Source organism: Stereum hirsutum, assembly GCF_000264905.1.
Source record: "Stereum hirsutum FP-91666 SS1 unplaced genomic scaffold STEHIscaffold_9, whole genome shotgun sequence".
Lineage (NCBI taxonomy): Eukaryota > Fungi > Basidiomycota > Agaricomycetes > Russulales > Stereaceae > Stereum > Stereum hirsutum.
This window is the reverse complement of record NW_006763139.1, coordinates 222885-239498: the sequence shown is the minus strand read 5'-3', so window position 1 is coordinate 239498 and position 16614 is coordinate 222885. Positions and strand designations below refer to the sequence as shown.

At 48.4% G+C, this 16614-nt stretch overlaps 4 protein-coding genes across 4 annotated transcripts; 2 read left to right on the top strand and 2 right to left on the bottom strand.

The window, feature by feature from the left end:
- Positions 1–213: 213 nt before the first annotated feature.
- STEHIDRAFT_157903 (uncharacterized protein) lies at positions 214–1490 on the bottom strand (the record flags this gene model as incomplete). The annotated part of the gene is made up of 4 exons (XM_007305300.1): positions 214–783; positions 851–1108; positions 1181–1257; positions 1319–1490. 4 exons carry the CDS (start codon positions 1488–1490, stop codon positions 214–216), a joined length of 1077 nt encoding a protein of 358 aa, XP_007305362.1.
- Positions 1491–2742: 1252 nt separating this feature from the next.
- STEHIDRAFT_111872 (uncharacterized protein) lies at positions 2743–10033 on the top strand (the record flags this gene model as incomplete). The annotated part of the gene is made up of 27 exons (XM_007305299.1): positions 2743–3423; positions 3482–3553; positions 3625–3856; positions 4111–4384; positions 4436–4628; positions 4694–4903; positions 4955–5053; positions 5191–5385; positions 5534–5634; positions 5780–5856; positions 5917–6086; positions 6140–6223; positions 6285–6839; positions 7071–7223; positions 7543–7735; positions 7854–7933; positions 7981–8101; positions 8153–8200; positions 8451–8560; positions 8623–8737; positions 8857–9089; positions 9149–9200; positions 9338–9613; positions 9663–9710; positions 9787–9873; positions 9930–9974; positions 10023–10033. 27 exons carry the CDS (start codon positions 2743–2745, stop codon positions 10031–10033), a joined length of 4515 nt encoding a protein of 1504 aa, XP_007305361.1.
- Positions 10034–11289: 1256 nt separating this feature from the next.
- Positions 11290–14424, top strand: STEHIDRAFT_111871 (uncharacterized protein; the record flags this gene model as incomplete). Its single annotated transcript, XM_007305298.1, has 10 exons — positions 11290–11404; positions 11450–11611; positions 11677–11802; positions 11862–12122; positions 12245–12320; positions 12392–12495; positions 12794–12812; positions 13229–13292; positions 13392–13629; positions 13694–14424. The coding sequence occupies 10 exons, from the start codon at positions 11290–11292 to the stop codon at positions 14422–14424; spliced, it is 1896 nt and encodes a 631-aa protein (XP_007305360.1).
- Positions 14425–15230: 806 nt separating this feature from the next.
- On the bottom strand, positions 15231–16212 carry STEHIDRAFT_157897 (uncharacterized protein; the record flags this gene model as incomplete). Its single annotated transcript, XM_007305297.1, has 2 exons — positions 15231–15885; positions 15941–16212. The coding sequence occupies 2 exons, from the start codon at positions 16210–16212 to the stop codon at positions 15231–15233; spliced, it is 927 nt and encodes a 308-aa protein (XP_007305359.1).
- Positions 16213–16614: the final 402 nt, after the last annotated feature.

Sequence of the window (16614 nt, the reverse complement as noted above, 5' to 3'; positions counted from 1 at the left end):
AACGAGGACCGAGTTTGGGCTTGGTCATTATCGCACATCCATATGAGGGCGCCATTCTTTCTGTCCGCTGTGTCCTATTCTTCGAAGGACATTTATATGGCGATTGCTTAAATCGCTCATTATTATCTGTTCAAACGAATGATAGCCGCCATACATGTCTAGTCCCGGACAGATAAAATGATATATATTTCCATAATTGCCATATAGTGTAATTCAAATAATGCCCCTCTTCCTCTGAACCGCTTCAATCCATTCTTCACAAAAAGACTGTAACTCTATCACGGTGCTTTCTTCGATGCCTGTCCACTGCGAGATCGTCTTGGATGTCCATGATGCGATAGACTGAGGACCGAATCCATGAAACTCGAGGACGGGAGATTCTGACTGGATGTCGATGCCTGTGTGATCCGCAAAATCAGCCAATAAACGGCGAATATTGTCGTTGGGGGTAATATCAGGAGAGACGAAGACGAAGGCATGTTTTGATCGGACAGGAGTGCGTGGAGGAGTGGCAGGCAATTGGTTGGGTGGCGTATCGTGATGATTAGGGTGATACGGCGGAGCGGCTGTAGTATTTGAGATCTGTGGCGTTGGAGTGGCAACATGCACGGTAGCCCTGTTGCCGATGAGTGACGGGCTAGTGTCAGGAGAGTGACGGGAGGTACTGGACAGGGAGGCACGAGAGGGTGTCGTAGTTTGGGTGTGTGTGATCGTGGAATGAAGAACATCTCGAAATTCCGGGAGGCTGGGAGGCGTGTGCAGTGTACAATTTTCCCCTTTAGCCTGTATCATATGTGAATTTGAGTTAAAACAAGTCACAGGATAGATGCTCTCATAATATGCCGCTCACCAATGCGACTGCCCAGAGATCGATATGTCGGCAGTCAAGACGTACGTGGATACCGGGTGACATTATGACACAAAATCCTGGTATGTTGGTCTCGTCCAGATGTACCACGCAAGAGTGCTGGCGCCTGAGCTTCGAGACGTAGGATGCTATTGTGTCGCCAGCACGAAATCCGGCGCGCGGAACCTTCCTTTGATACGATGCTCCAGATGTCGACGCGCGGCCATGGCCCTCGTCGTCAACCTCGTCGAAAGGTCTAGCCTATAGTAAAGGTTCAACGGATGTGTGAGAGACCAAGCTATTAAAATAGACAGTACATTGCCAACTGCAGACCTTTGGTATGATACTGCTACAAGCGGCTATACCGCCGTCAACCGCGGAGGCGACGTTTTCACCGTTCTTTGAGGATTCTGCGACGCAAGATGAGAAGGTATTGGATTGGAAGTATTCCTGGGACACAAGCGCGCTTACCTTCAGATAAGTGATCACGAGTTTGAGGTGGCACAGACACTCGCGCTGATGGATAGGCCGGCGCAAGGAGTGGTCGTCGTTGAATCGTCGCTAGCGATGTCTTCTCCGGGCTTTCAACATGAAGAGAATCTACAGCTGGAGTACTTTCAACACCCACTAACCGCATGAACATGGCAAGAACCAACTGTGTTCCTGAGAGCTCGAGGCATGACTAGCGTGCGGTGTCTGCGTACGGGTCGACGCAGTGACGCCTGTGTAGGATAACTCAGGGACTATCGCGGCGAAGTGCGGGCAAAATACTCACATGCAAGCTTGGATAGTGTGAGTCGCGAACATGGGACGAAAGTATTGTGGCTCATTTCGACAGTATCACCCCCACCAAGACTGGCCGAGCGCGCGCGCAGAGTCTTCCCGTCACCGTGGTGGACCGAGGCGGGTGTGTTCCAATGCGGTTGGGAGTGTGTACGAGTAGAAGTAAGACAATCATAGCTACACGAACGAGAAAGCCTGAAGTGAGCACATGACGAGCGAGAGTTGGGCGTATGTGAGAACTGAAACATGGTTGGGTAATGATGGTGGTTGGCAAAGTGCGATTGATGTAGAACAAAAGACCATATTCAAGGACAGGATATGGATTATGACGGAAAAGCCAAGCTCGTAGAGGCGTTTCACCATCATCCCATTGTAGCGTCGACCAGCTACTACGCACATTTCGAGGGCCGAAGACGAGGTCGGACGCTCTGGACTGCAGTGGACCTAGCGTCAATGACATCGCTCGTATGTACAAGTGAGTTCGTTGCATAATAGATTCTAGAAAAAACGGGACTAGAGGAAAGATTATGTGCTACTAAGCGAGAGCTATAGCGCGCGCTGGGCATTGGTCAAGAGGAATGAGCGCGAACCAGGCCTGTGGCCCTAAAGGTGCCTGACGCCACTCGTCATCATTTCTCCACAGCCAAAGACAGACAAACAGACTCGTGCGAACTTCTATTCAATTTTCTGACTTCGTCGACTTGACTTGTTCTGGGCTGGAACAAGTTTCTCTCGTTCGCTAAATCGTAATCTTGGGCGACCTTTCTTATTGGAACTGATTTGAAGTCTAGATGAGGGCCTCACTTATCACCATGCCACCGCTGTTCTTGTGTGTGCAGCCTAGGTACGGCGCCAACAACCTATTAGTGTTGAGCCACCATCTGTACATCCCGTGCCCTATCCGCTAACTGGCCACAGTTTGAACGACAGTCTTGCGGATGCTCTGGAGCTTGTTCTATGTATCTGGATCTAATCCCAGGCGAATGCAACTAATCGAATCTCTCCAGTATTTGATTTCGACCCTGTATCTCGGACATCGCAACGCCGTTATGGGACATATGGGCAATCCTTTAAAAGCAAGTAGGACATTTACCTCTGCACCACATCAAATCATGCATCTTCTTGATCTACCACTCGAATTGTTGATTCACGTTCTCTCTTCACTTCCTATCCGTCATATGCAGTCACTTATGCTGGTCAATACTGGCTGGCGCTGGCTGGTCCAACAGTTTCTTTCTCGCAAATATCACATCACTTTACTTCCCTACATCAAGGACCCCTCGTCATTCCGTGATGTCCTACGCCGCTCTCACTCCGTCATATCTGGTTCATTTGCTCTCGAATTCTCACTTCACGGTACCACCAGACCCCCCATAAACGTCGGCGACATAGAAATATACGCTGGCGTCGCGAACACCATCACCATCATTGAACACCTTCGCAGAGAAGAGGGCTATCTCGCCATCCCTCTCTCCATTCTTCCCTGCATCTCCTACATCGATGATTACGATGGTGGTATCGCAGCGGTTGTACGGATGCTTCATCCTCGAGGGACCAAGATCGATGTCATCTGCAGCTTGCGGATCTCCGCATTACACCCCATCACTTTCTTTTGGAGTACGGCCATCATGTCTTTCCTGACATCGGACGGTTTCTGCTCTGCATATCACGCCTTAACTGAACGTGGGATCGCATGTCTGAATCCGTCTCGGGACTTGACTCCGCGCATTCGCCGTTGTATAACAAAGTATGAGCAACGAGGTTTCAAGATTGGGCGTTTTGACCTCAACGAGGTATGCCCGAATATGTTCCTATCAGACTGTGCTCTTTCTCGTATTCATCCTATTGTAGGAAACTCCTCACACCGCTGTGGTACTCGAATGTTTCGGTGGGGACGAAGCCTGTCTGACACGACCGTACAGAGTAAGTGTTTCTATGCATGATCTTTATCGAGGCCGATCGTACTGTCACTGAGAATCGACTCTGGTAGACAGAATTTCCGTGGAGTTGTCCACATGTACCTCGCAAGTTCAGCGACAAGGGTTCACTTCACATACGGTTCAGTCCCCGAACACAAGGGAATACTGTTCCTTTCCCATTTGAAGAGCCAGAATGGGTCATGGGAGGTGAACAATGTGGCGGTTGTGGACTTGTTTCGGACAGTAGCGTGTTACCTTATGCGCGTACTGTCTAACCCCCCATTTTCTTTGTATGAGATCGTTCGTCGTTCGTTTTTTTTCCGCTACCTTTGAAAAAGACTTATATTTATGTATGTAAATTGCGTAAAATGAACGCAGAGAAAGCCGCAAGTCTAGGCCTTTGACTAATCGAAGTAGACCGAAACTTGGAACAGGAGTGCGCTCTCACTTAAATACAGCGTCAGGTTTTGGCGTCAACTTCACATCCTTCGTATGTCCGAACTCGTTTGTATGTTCTACTCTTCACTGGTATTCCTGATACTGACTTCGTACCTATCCCAGACCACGGACTGAACACTCTATTGCATCAGTACGACCCCCCTCTTCGAGCGGTACTCGTACGCAATCGCAACCCAGCCACCCACATCGTACCCGATTCTGAAGTCAATATACATCAATTTCTTCAAGTCGTTTCGGCGTTGGATAGTGTCCATGATTTGCCATTTCCTTTCCACGTCGTGTATAGATCTCAGCTCCCGCTTCCCATGCAATTCAACGTGCCCGTACAAGGAATTGTTGCGGGTGCATGTCTGGATCCATTCGGTGAGACGCTGTCGTAAGTGTCTTCGGTTCTCTCCACCTCCAATCATTTATAATCTTTTCCCAGTGATATCGACGATTCAGATCCTCTTCAGTGGCTTCAACTAACCTGGGGATACCCTCAATTCAAAACGAAGTTCGACGCTCAGGCATCCCATCTGAAAATCATTATCGACGCATGCTACGCTCAGTTGGGTCTTCAAGCTCCCTCGACCGAGATACTGCCGCTCCTTAGCCTTCGTCGGAGAGTGTATCGAAGTGTAAGTCTTCGTGTTGGGTCGTTCTACATGTGCTCTTAACAGCTGCATAGTTTTCGGATACACAGGTCAACCATGCGTTACGGCTCGACGAGCTGCTCGATGATGGTTCTTTGGTGATGTGTAATCCGAATCAGTTTTATCGCAGGGATCTTGTGGAGGCTATTGCCACTGTGGATATAGCTGTTGAGCCAGCGGAAGACACAGTACCCCGCACGTCGATTTATCTCAGTTTTAATAGAGTGACATGTGTACTATATGCGAATAAACTAGAGCAGGTACGTAGCTACCCACCCTTACTTTCCACCGCCGAACTAACGATCGAGTAGTTGTCCATGTTAGCAGGAGAGGAATGTCAACTCCCGTCGAAGGATGAACTCTTGAATCATCGTTCTACGGCAAACATGGGATGGCATGCTCCACTTTTGGTGGGTGCTGTTGATGACGGGAACGTTTAGTGGTGGAAATAAGAAAAATTCTGTATTTCCAGTACGACTAACAAGAAAATTTCAGTTCGTACTTTTACGTGTGATACTGCGTCTCCTGACTATACACGAGTTTCGAGACTGTGAGCTTCTATTCGATGAAACAAGTATCTGAGAAAAATGATGAGATATGTGGCGAGAGTGGCGGAGCCATGAACTGGGGTCGAGGCGAGAGTTCGAGTCGGAACTGGAACAGAAGCAATACTGTACCGCGTGTAAACATGCGTCATTCTCTTTCGATCAATGGAACACCGAGTGGTAACTCCAAGAGAGAGGTATGTGCGTCAGAATCAGGTGCTCGCATTGTCTCTGTTTTGTTTTGTTTCTAGACATCCTGTCACAATAACTGAGTGCGCATTGGCTTGTGACGACAACGGCTTCCTTCTGTTCACCTCCCTGACTATTATAGATCAAAGATTGTAGTCACCCGACCGGGGAGCATGGTTCAGGATCGTCTATCGAACGTTGCAGTTTGGATTTAGTGTGGTGAAAATCGAACTTTCCGAACTTTTGATCTATCACTTGTACGCATTCGTGGTATACCTGGATTCAAAAATGGACCAATATCGCTAAACTTGGCTTGTTCTCTTTCTGTCAACAAGTGTACCAATTCATCATCGCGAGACTGTATAAGAACCATTGAATGTATGCCCTATGGACATCCTATAGTGAACACTCCCTCGAGTTTCTCTTTTCCCTTTATCAAAGTTATCATGTCTACGCCTTTGGAAAGACTTCGTACCACGGTGAGTGTTTTCGTACAAGTTTTCTGAACATTTCCTAATGGACTGCAACGCAGCGTCAAGCCCGCATTCACTCGGCCAACGCATCACCACGCCTCAGATATCCCACTGCTCCCCCGCCTTCTCCAATTCAGCGCCATCGTCCTCCACGCGACAACTTTTGCTCGCACGAGATCATCTCTCCTCTTTCTTTGCCCACCTCAGTCCCTTGGAACAATTCTTTCGAGCCACTGGTACGTCCAACTCACTAACTCATGTCCAGCTTGATTATAACCTTACATCGTAGGTCGAGCATGAAGTTCAACAAGAAATGTCATCGGGCAGATTCTACCCAACTACGAATGACTCACCAGTTTTAATTCCACGACCGGTATGTGTACCACTCAAGCCATTGAGGTTTCACGTGCTCATGATACCATATTTCCATTTAGGACACGCCTCGTCCTAGCCCCCATTTTTCTTCGCCCACTTTCCCCCGACTCGATAGTACCATGCGCAGTATAATTAACACCGTCCCCCAGTCATCTGACACTGCCCGAGACTACTCGAGGGTCGTCACCGAAGCCTATGACGCCCCTAGGGGCTACACACTCAGGGCTGTCATAGAAGATGAAGCCGTCGAGGCCTCCGCAGACGAAGAATCGCCGGAGAGCGATTCGGCGGATGCAGAGGCCGTGGAAGGCTTACTAGCGCTCGCAGGGACTCCGGATGATTCATCAGACTGTGATAGTGAAGTTACTAATGAACCATTTGGTGACTCGGACGATGGTTTCATCGTAGACGACGAAGAGGTCGAGGAGGAAGAGGACGATGATGAATACGACGGGGACGACAGTTGCGCGGCGACGGTGGGGTCCGATGTTGATCGCGCTGATGAGTCGGATGACGTCGACGGACCTCCAGCTGAGTGGATTAACGGGTATAGAGAGTATGAGATCGAGAGAATTATCTCCCATCATGTGTTCCCGGAGGCTACTTACTTTTTGGTTCGATGGGTCGGCTGTTCATCGGCTGACGATCTTTGGCTCTCCGCGAGCGAATTTCGGCATGCTCGCGCTATCCTCAGGGAATACAAGGATAGCGTTGGAATGACCTAGACACCTTTCCTTTGTTTTCATTTTTCTTCACGTATCATTGATTCTACTTACCACTCCGCACATACGTACAAAATCAAAACTTTCGTTTGGTTCGCTTGAAAATTTTCTGCTCGTTTTGAGGGTGATTCCACACTGCCAAATATGGCGACGTCTGCAAATTCTACGTGTTTTGTTGGTGTGCTGAGTCTCAGAGAAACACAATGGCCAGACCAAACGAACAAGCGATCATCGTCACGGTGGCGCGCCACTGGTGACTGCTATTATACGTATAAGGTCTGTCGTGCCGTCTCGCGTGGAGCTCACGTGGGATTCCTTATTCGGATAACTGTTCCGCGGTTCTGTTGAACGTCGAGTCTTCTTTCTTTCATGAATATTCTCTCCCTAGAAAAGGGTGCCTCTCCCATGTTACATCGTATCCTTTCGCATACACTTGCTTTCCTCAGTTCTACGTCCTCAGACCACTATGCAATCTCCGCTCGGGCCCAAACTCATGCACAATGCCTCGCTTTTTCCTGACCCCAGTCTCTTCCCCTTATCTTACAACAACGCTATCGACATCATACGCTCATTGTCTGACACTGTCTCGAGGCAGAACAACGACATCTTCCACGCGCGGCAAGACGCTGCGCAAGCACGCCTATCTCTCAATCAGTCTATCCAAGACTACGTCGGTCAACACGGAGAACACCTCGCACGGCAGTCGACCTTGAATAACCAGATCCAAGACTGTTACGATAACATCGTCGCCTTCCTGAACCTATCCGCTGGGTATCGTGATAATGTCGGTGCGCTCTAGTTCAATTTTATCCCTGGTCTAATATGTGTTGATTTATTCATCCACGCAGATGGTATACTTCGCACCATCCTGTTGTATCATCAATATACTCAATCTTCGCTTATCAGATGCTCTCTTAGAAGAGATGGAGGAGTCTGTCCGTAAGTGGACGTTTTATAGGCCTGACATGCCCATGGAAAAACTAGCGGTATGTCCCTTCCCTTCCTTTATGACTCGCCCTTGATATCCGCAAAGACAGCAGAAGAGCAAATCAAGTGGCTCCGAGAACAGAGTGCCGTCCCCATACTCCCCAAGCTTGCGGACGCGACGGATAATACGGACCATGTTCCGAACAAGGTTATGGATGAGACGACTGGTAAGTGCAAAGTCATTGTTCACAGATCCACTCGCTAAACGCCCGCTGTAGGTTCTGCCGCTCAAGACGATGAATGGCCCTCGCTTCAGCAGGTCTACGGTAAGTCGATTGTGATCGCTATGAGTTTGGAGCTTGTGCCTAAATCCGTGCCTTCCAGGCTCGCACTCTGTTCGTCGTGACTAAAAATTACATTTTGGGGTATGATGATACGTCCAAAATTTGCGCAGTGGGAGATGCTCAGTATTGTCATCCGTCTACTTCTCGTCGAGTACAAATCAGGAAAGCTTTCTAGAACCCCTCTTTTACTTTGAACTCTATACAATAAGTCGACTTTCGTTCCCGTGACAAGACTGGATTATGTATCGTACCCTGGCCCATGGCGCTGGGACTTTAGGGGCTACAAGAAGCGTATCTAGAGTGCCTTGTGATCTTTTCCTTCAATTGTGCGAGGTTGCTTCTGTAAGTCCATCCTGGTAAGAACACGGAGAAAAAATTGACGTTCGCATTTATCCATCTGATAGAATGACCCAGAAGATACGTTGTGGTGGGGCTTGTTGGTAATTGAGGTACGACCCCAGAACTACCGACTCTCGATACACCTATTAACCGCGCTGACCATTTCAACTGTTCCTAGACGTAAAGTCCTCTGGTCCATTTAAAAGAGCTGACCATCAGCGTCGCTTTTCTCTACCCTTTCCTATTGTCTTATACGTTGTATCACTTTCCTTTCACAATGGACTCTTCTTCCTCTATAGCTGATATTCTGCGCCGGTCTCGCGAGGAATTGATCATTCTTCGCGAGCGTGATGCAAAATGGACGCGCTTGGTCGACTTACTCGAAGACAAGTTACGATGTGTTCAATGGCATCTTCACAACGAAAAGGGGGAGCGAATGAAGGTGGACGCGGACATCATTTGCCTTCGCCGTGCCCTTGGTCCGTCTTCATTAACGCTCCTTCGTGATCGGTTGACGACTGAAGAAACGCGGGTATGTTTTTTTTCACTCTATCTATACGTTGCATCGTCGATTAACAAGTGCTATACCAGCCACCACAACTGCACACTCGTCCTCCTCCCGACCTCTCATCGATGCTACCTAGTGAGTCCATGCATTTTCTATGTGTTTATTCCGGTTTTCCTGATAGTCGTCGTTGAGTAAGGCACAATAACATCGACCGAAAACAGTACGACTATTCATCAAACTCCCGTTGTATGTATACTAACTTATATGTTCAGGCCTTCTTCCAGCTCCCGACTTGGTAATTCGCCCTACGCAGCCTCCTCAAACCCGCCATGTGCTACCTTCTCGCCCGGCACTGCAGTCTGAAGATCGCTCGGTGATACCGCCCACGAGTTATCCTTCAGCTCCATATCAGGATCACCCGTCCCAAACTTCCGCGCCACTTCAATCTCAGGCTCGCCGTGTGGCGTCTGAAGTCCCATCTTCCTTACCATCCCAAGCAAGCAGCGACGAGGTTTCGCCGATCCCTGCTGCTCGACTCCCTATGCTACGTAAGCGCCAAATTACCATCCCCCTGTTCTTCTTCTGACCTCGTAATAGGGTTGAGACTGCGAACACCACCTTCACTCGACGAGCTGTCGACCCCAAGTATGTCTCTGTACTTTTCTACTTTGTTTTGTCCTTGTTTTTGTTTGTTTGTTTATTTTTGGTGTCTCGAATGTAGAGCGCCAGCGATTATCTCATGAGCGTTCACGGGCGCCGTCGCCTACCACTACACGCCCAATGGCAGCGTTGTTACCGCCCCATCCAGGTCGGTCTTTATCTCCCATTTCTTATACATCAATTTCAATGTTTTCCGTCATATAGCGACGGCATCAGGGTCTTCCGGGGATATAGGCGACCCCAGGAAAGGTCAGTCGTCGTGATCAACCAGTATGTCTTCTTGACTTATCGATATAGTGAAACGCTAAACAACCTTTTCGCTTGTTTAATTCTGAAGGGCGATTACATCGTCAAAAAGCAAGAAAAATCATCCCTTGTTCAGATACCGTCTGTCCTATATGCAAACCTCCTGGAAATCGACGCTGAGGTCAGGTGTTGGCATAGGGCTTCGATGTTGTTGAGGGTGGCGTCGGGAAACTTATGGATATTGTCGTCCTTTTTTTTATATCTACCTAAACACCAATCAAAACCCAATATCTTTTTCTTTCCTCGTACAATCTACGGCTAGTCAGTCACATAAACGCTCGAGCTAAAAACTAGTGAATCTTTTGTGCTTACATCGAGATTGTTGTGGCCCCTTGAGTGGCGCTATAGAGTGTTATTTTTAGGAACCGATAGTTCGGCGACGGGGCTAATGAGCCGCCATGGACTAGCGAATACTATGAGCCATTGTGGACTCGTGCGATACTACCATCCTGTGTATTCTATATGGATGATGGTGTGTATGACATCTTTCTATAGGCCCATGCCACGACAAGTATCTTGAAAAGTATTTGCCATGGGTGCAACTCAGAGCTAAGTACTGGTTACATTTGATTACCGTTACTCAAGATTGTTGTCTTTCTGATATTATCTCGTTTTTTGTCATTCATCTAGGTGTGTCATTCCTCGTGGGCTCGATATCACTGACTTACGTGCGGGTACTGTGATGACATCACTTTTGCGGTCGTATATCATGCTCAGATCACACCGTTGGGCCGGTTCTGAATCTCGACTTATTACACCTGGCCTCGAACGTCCTCAATAGCCGTTCAAATCGCTCGCGTGGAGCCTCGACACAAAAAATTTCACTCCACTGCTAGACGTAAGTCATTAAGTGTATTGGTTGTCGAACTTGGTGCTCCAGGCCTCTGCCCGGGAAGGAGGACGGATACAATCTGCGAGACTCACATGCTCATGTAAGAAGTCTTCAACCATGACTCAGAAATTTTCGACAACTGTGCATTCCATCGTCTTCAATGCACAAGGCCTCGAATCTTGCCACGCTATATTCACCTTTGGTGACGTAGGAAGTGCCACATGCACTAACTCGAACATCGTATACATATACGCCACCACATTTCTCCCTTTCCTCGTCAGTATATAGTCGTGTAGTCACCTTGCAACTAAGAATGAACATTTTGTCTCTCCTTATCTGTTTCTACCATCCCTGACCGTTCTTTCCCTATAGGAATATCTTTTCTCATCTCGCCTCGTTTATTTCTTGTTGCCTACGAACATAAACATGTCCGACTCAGTTTCAGTGCTCAGTCGTCTTGCTCAAGAACGAAGATGTGTCGCCATCTACGTACCAATCCAAGACCCAGGAGGTGACTGGATAGTCAGTGTTACCCTCCAACGTAAGCACTATTCCTCTTCATCTTCATTGTTTCGTATTCCAACAGTGATAACACCCGTGGTCCACAATAATCTATTAGAAGCTCACAATGCTGGGACCCATCTGCTCGGCGTTGTCGCGCAGTACAGCGGCATCGGTCGAGCTAAACGAATCAAGCAGGCCAAACAGCGCGCTGCTCACGACATACTCTCCAAACTCCCACTACAGGGTATGACCTTCACCCGAATGTGCATATGTCACGACTTTTAATCCGTGCTGATTTTGATTTTTCAGCGAGTCCCCCGGACAATATCGCCGATATATTGCAGTTCATCATGGATCGTCATAATGGCAAGGTCGTGTTCAATGCTCTCAGCAAAGGACAGACCCTACCACAGTACTGGAAGTTCGAAATCCTGGGTCCGTGAATTTGTACTTGTCAGTGTGGCTTTCTAGGTGTTCGGCTGACTTCGTCTTAGTGAACGGCAACACGCACCCCCTAGCGGTATCTGATTGGGGCCTCCGACGCGATGCTATCAAACAAATTCTCCGCATGGCGTGCATCCACCTCGGCTATTTGAACGCTCCCCCTGTCGTACTCATGCACATCGTCTTGGACGATAGTGACGAAGAGGAAGTCAGAGAGCTTCCCAACATTTATCGCGCTCCAGAGTTCTCCCAACGACCTATCATCACTCGGGCTTCGAGTCCCGCCGAAGTCGGACCTAGTGCGAGTGCCGGTACATCCCTCGACATTTCCTCACGATGTGAAATCCTCTCCTTACCCTTCTCTGCATCGCCGTCACTCACAATGCGTCATTTACTAGGGAACGGGTCGGATATGCATCGATACCTCATTCAGCGATATCAGTCGGCCGTCTTCAAGATACAATCCAGAAGTGGGGAAGTGCCCCTTCGGTGGAAATACAACCTTTTTTGTACGTACACCTTGGCAGATTCGTGTCGTCGGAAGTCGCTCATCAGAGCGCACAGTGGGTTGTGATACCAGACCCTGCGCTGTGTCTGATTGGCTCCCTCCTGGTCTCGCAAAGCACCAGACTCTGACGAAAGCCTTTGAGGTATTAGGTATCAGGCCTCCACACGACGATGCTGGTGAGTCCGTGTCTGTAATATCCCATCTGTTATCACTTGGCTGAATATATCGGAAGACGAGGAGTCTTACTTGCATTCCCAGAAACGAAAACGTACGGTGGTTGATCCCGTCTCGCACGAAGCCTAATATGTTCGACATCTCTCGATGGCACGCCCTGTTATCGTCAGTGATATATCGTAAACCATCCTCTATCCATCATTCTTTGTCTGTGTGCGTCGATGTACCTGAGAGCCAGCCTGTATATATGACTGTATCTACATAAGCCTAAAAATTCCATTGCTCTTACTACATCAATAGATTTGCGTGAACGAATAAAGTAAGTTCTCTGACGGGCACACCCGAATTCGGCCGGTCGGGAGAGATCGGGGAACTGACTCCCTTTCTAAAGTTGTGACAGTGCCACGTGAAAAGCACATGTGCAACCTTTGCGATTTCTACATTGTCTCTACGTCTCGTCTCTAATATGTGGATTCTGTCGCGCACACTGATTGGGTCAAGTACTCCTGCTTATCTCTGAGCTATTTATTCTACGCGTTCCTGTTCTTTCCCTACTGTGCCACTTGTTTTTTTGCTCCACCACTGATTCCCGTCCTTATCATCCAGAATCCACACAAGAAATCACCGGAACTCAGACACGGCATTTACTTCTGTAATTAATGGACCCAAGGTAACATCTCGTTCTCGGTTCGAGTCCCCTCATGTTCAATGACGTATATCAAAAAGAAACATTAGCGCAGACAACGATAGCTCCAGGCCCTCACAGACGAACAATGACCGTGTATCGGCGAAGGGAAAGGTATGATTACGTTCTGTCCCACTAATCTATCCATGTTCGTGGAGAAGACGCAACCCGCTTCTTTCATCATATGTATAATTCGCATTATTTTCTGCCCAGGATATGTTCCTCTCATTCTTTCTCCCTCCCTCTATACTCCGTACCAATTCGCTCACGTTTATCGCTTCCCACTCCACACCAAATCGCTCAAGTCTATCGCTTCTCGCTATGCCAGGTCCCTTACTATCCACCAATAGCTTGCTCCTTTCTGTGTCGGCATACGCCCCCGATGGCTCCCATCCCATTTTCGCCACTGTACGATCGGACTGGGAAGTCAATGTCGACTATCTGATACGCTGTAAGTCAGTTGGGCTCTGGATAATGTAACGAGATCTACCCTCGTTTACCGTGACACAATACAGGTCTAGTTAGGCATAATTGCCTTACTATCGTTCCGAAAGCGCAGACCCTCCCTCGAACGCACTGCTCCGCCCGGCCATCCTATTCGATCACATTTGCTTCGGTCCAACGCCAACCCCAGTACCGTCCGCGTCTAGGCCTGGATGAGAATAGTGAGGTTTGGACGGAGGATGGGTTTGGGCTCTTACGAAAAGTTCTAGTGGGGGAATGCGAGGGTCGAATCCACGGTCACTTCATTTTTCCTTGCTGGGGATGCCGTGGGGTCTGTGACAATGCGTATAGCCATCAAAGCTGCCTATACGGCATTATGAAGGTTGAGCAACAGTTCCTCCATCCTTCCTTCAATCACGCCGCTGTCCCTGAACTTTCTCACTTCACGTACAACATCAACGAGATTTGGCGCAATATTCCATTCGACAACCATCTTCGCCTCGCTCTCGTCTACCCACCTGGATATACACCCGACATCACTACATGGTACGATCACTTTCTCCCCATTGCAGTATTCACGACGGAGAAGGAGGAGGAACTCGTCGCCGCAGAGAATGCACGGAGGGGGTTGGTCAGCTTCGATCATCGTCGGCAGATGAGGAACCTCAGCAAAGAGTCAGAGGCAGAACGTTATACCGCTCTCTTAGCTCGTGAATTATCCAGACGTCTTGCTGAGCTGTGCCAAGCCAAATATTTCGAGCGTGTTTACCGTCGGTCCCTAAGGATGACGGGAGTTCTGTAACGGAGACTTTGCGGAGTGGTAAGTCTCATTTTCTTTTGGACCTTGCTGCACGGTCTGACAGTAACCAATCCCTTCTCAGGGTGATATCCGCCGGAGTCCGCATCTTCATTCCCTTCATATTAGACCGCTCGTTATACCTTTATCAGGGCCTATCTTCTTTCTTTTTTGTGTTCGTTGCTATTTGTGTTTCGATCTTCTGGATCATGCACCTATCCAATTCGTGATTCTCCACGCAAAAGGTCTCTCTTCTCGTTCTCATCCTTCCATCTTGATACTTGTATTCAGAGCAAGTTTGTTACCTTCTTATCTTGTAATTGATCCTTGGTTCTGCCTTTGTGTTCGCAAGGTTGTATCTTTGTCCACGGACTTTATCGTACTATACCTGGGCCACAGTGGCGTTCTCGTGATCTCGGAACGTAGTTTGCCGTGCTTTATGCAACTTAGCGTGAACCGATTTATACCTGGCAGTCCCTCTTGCTGAAATATTCATCCGTTCACTTTAGGCAACACATAAAACTGGTATGTTTGGCAGTACACACTTACACCAGGGCAGTACAGAGGCCGGCAGACAACTCTAGCCCAATCAACTAACACATATCTGATCGCGTTTCATCTGCGTATCAGGGAATTGTGGTACGAAACATGACAAAAGAAGGGAAAGCACGATGGTGGCCTGAGCATAACTGGTGAGGATATAACCATAACTATATGTTCGAGATGACGCAGAAAAAGAACGTTCGGTACATCTGATCGACACAAGGGACAGGATAAGTATAGCACTGACGTGTCTAGGATAGACAAAGACATTACCATTCTTCAATCGGCCAGGTGCCCGTATTCATTCCATTCCTCACAACGCGCAAACTCGGCTCCAAATCATACGGCGTGTCATACTCGACAGCTCTGACGGAAGAGCAGGGATGGTTTGCCGGGAAGGCGATCGCGACTTCATAGTACCTATCCAACCCGATGTGCTTCCATCCCACCCTCTCAGCCTCCACCTGAAACTCGTCGTTGCATACGTACTCTCCATTGGGAGAACCCGCCAGCTTGTTCGGTACGCGTAATATCGCCATGCTCTCCGAGACGTCTGACCCATCTCCGTACTCATCTTTATAGACAAACACAAGTGCGTACGTCCAGTCCGCCGCCATCGCCAGCATCTCCAACACCGCAAGACGGTGGGTTACCGGCATGAACTTTTGGTATACACGAAGGTCGCTGCCCACACGGACGCCGGGAATAGCACCGTTGTTGTCGACAAAATGGGTGTATGCGGTAAGCATAACGGTGGGATGGGGTGGGCACATCTTCACATCTAACCAGGCGATAATCTGACTCTTCTCCGAACTGTCTACGTCACTGGCAAAGCATGTCGCTCCGTATATTTTAACGGTGCGATCAACCTTTGCAAGGAGTTCGAGCTCGATGGATGTAGAGTTGTCAGTGTCGATGTCGTCGCTTCAGCATTGGGTCAGTCTCTCTTTTTTCATATCACATTCAGGATAAAACGTACTCAGATATGTCATCTTCTATCGATGAGACAGTGCTCGTTTCAGTCCCGTCATCTACCTCGTACAAATCTCCACCCATGGGATAGTCGCCCCCCGACGGAAATGGGTCTTGACTGGTGTGTTTGGTGCTGTTGGCATCGAAACGGTCGGCAACTTTACATATCCAGTCAAATTCTTTTAAATGTATGTCCTTGAGGTAGTGAGCCACTGAAAAGTGGTGGTGTGCGGGAATGAGTGGTTGAATAGTTTGAGATGGGACGGAAGGGGACTCCATGGTCGTCAGTAAAGATGATTGACTGACGTGGAGCACTAACTTAATACCAAACTGTCCATCAAGGCGGTGGTTCTTTTACGTCCAAAGTAGAGCCCCATACAATTGTTCGAATTTAGTCAAATTTAAAGTGGCAATATCATTCTTCAGTCTAGATTCTTTCATGTTTAGAATATGAGTGCTGTTGCGCCCCCAATTGGTTTGGAATCGTATAACAAGGATTCAGCAAAGTGCCCTAGACGTGCAGACAGCGAAGATCGGTTCGGCTCCGATGAATTGACAAAATGAGCGGCCAGAGTGGGCCAGAGGACCCCAGTTTGCTCACGTGAACAAGATAAGGTTTTCATTCGGTCATGATATTATCCACAAGATCCACGCCAGATAAATACTTCACCATGTAGCGCC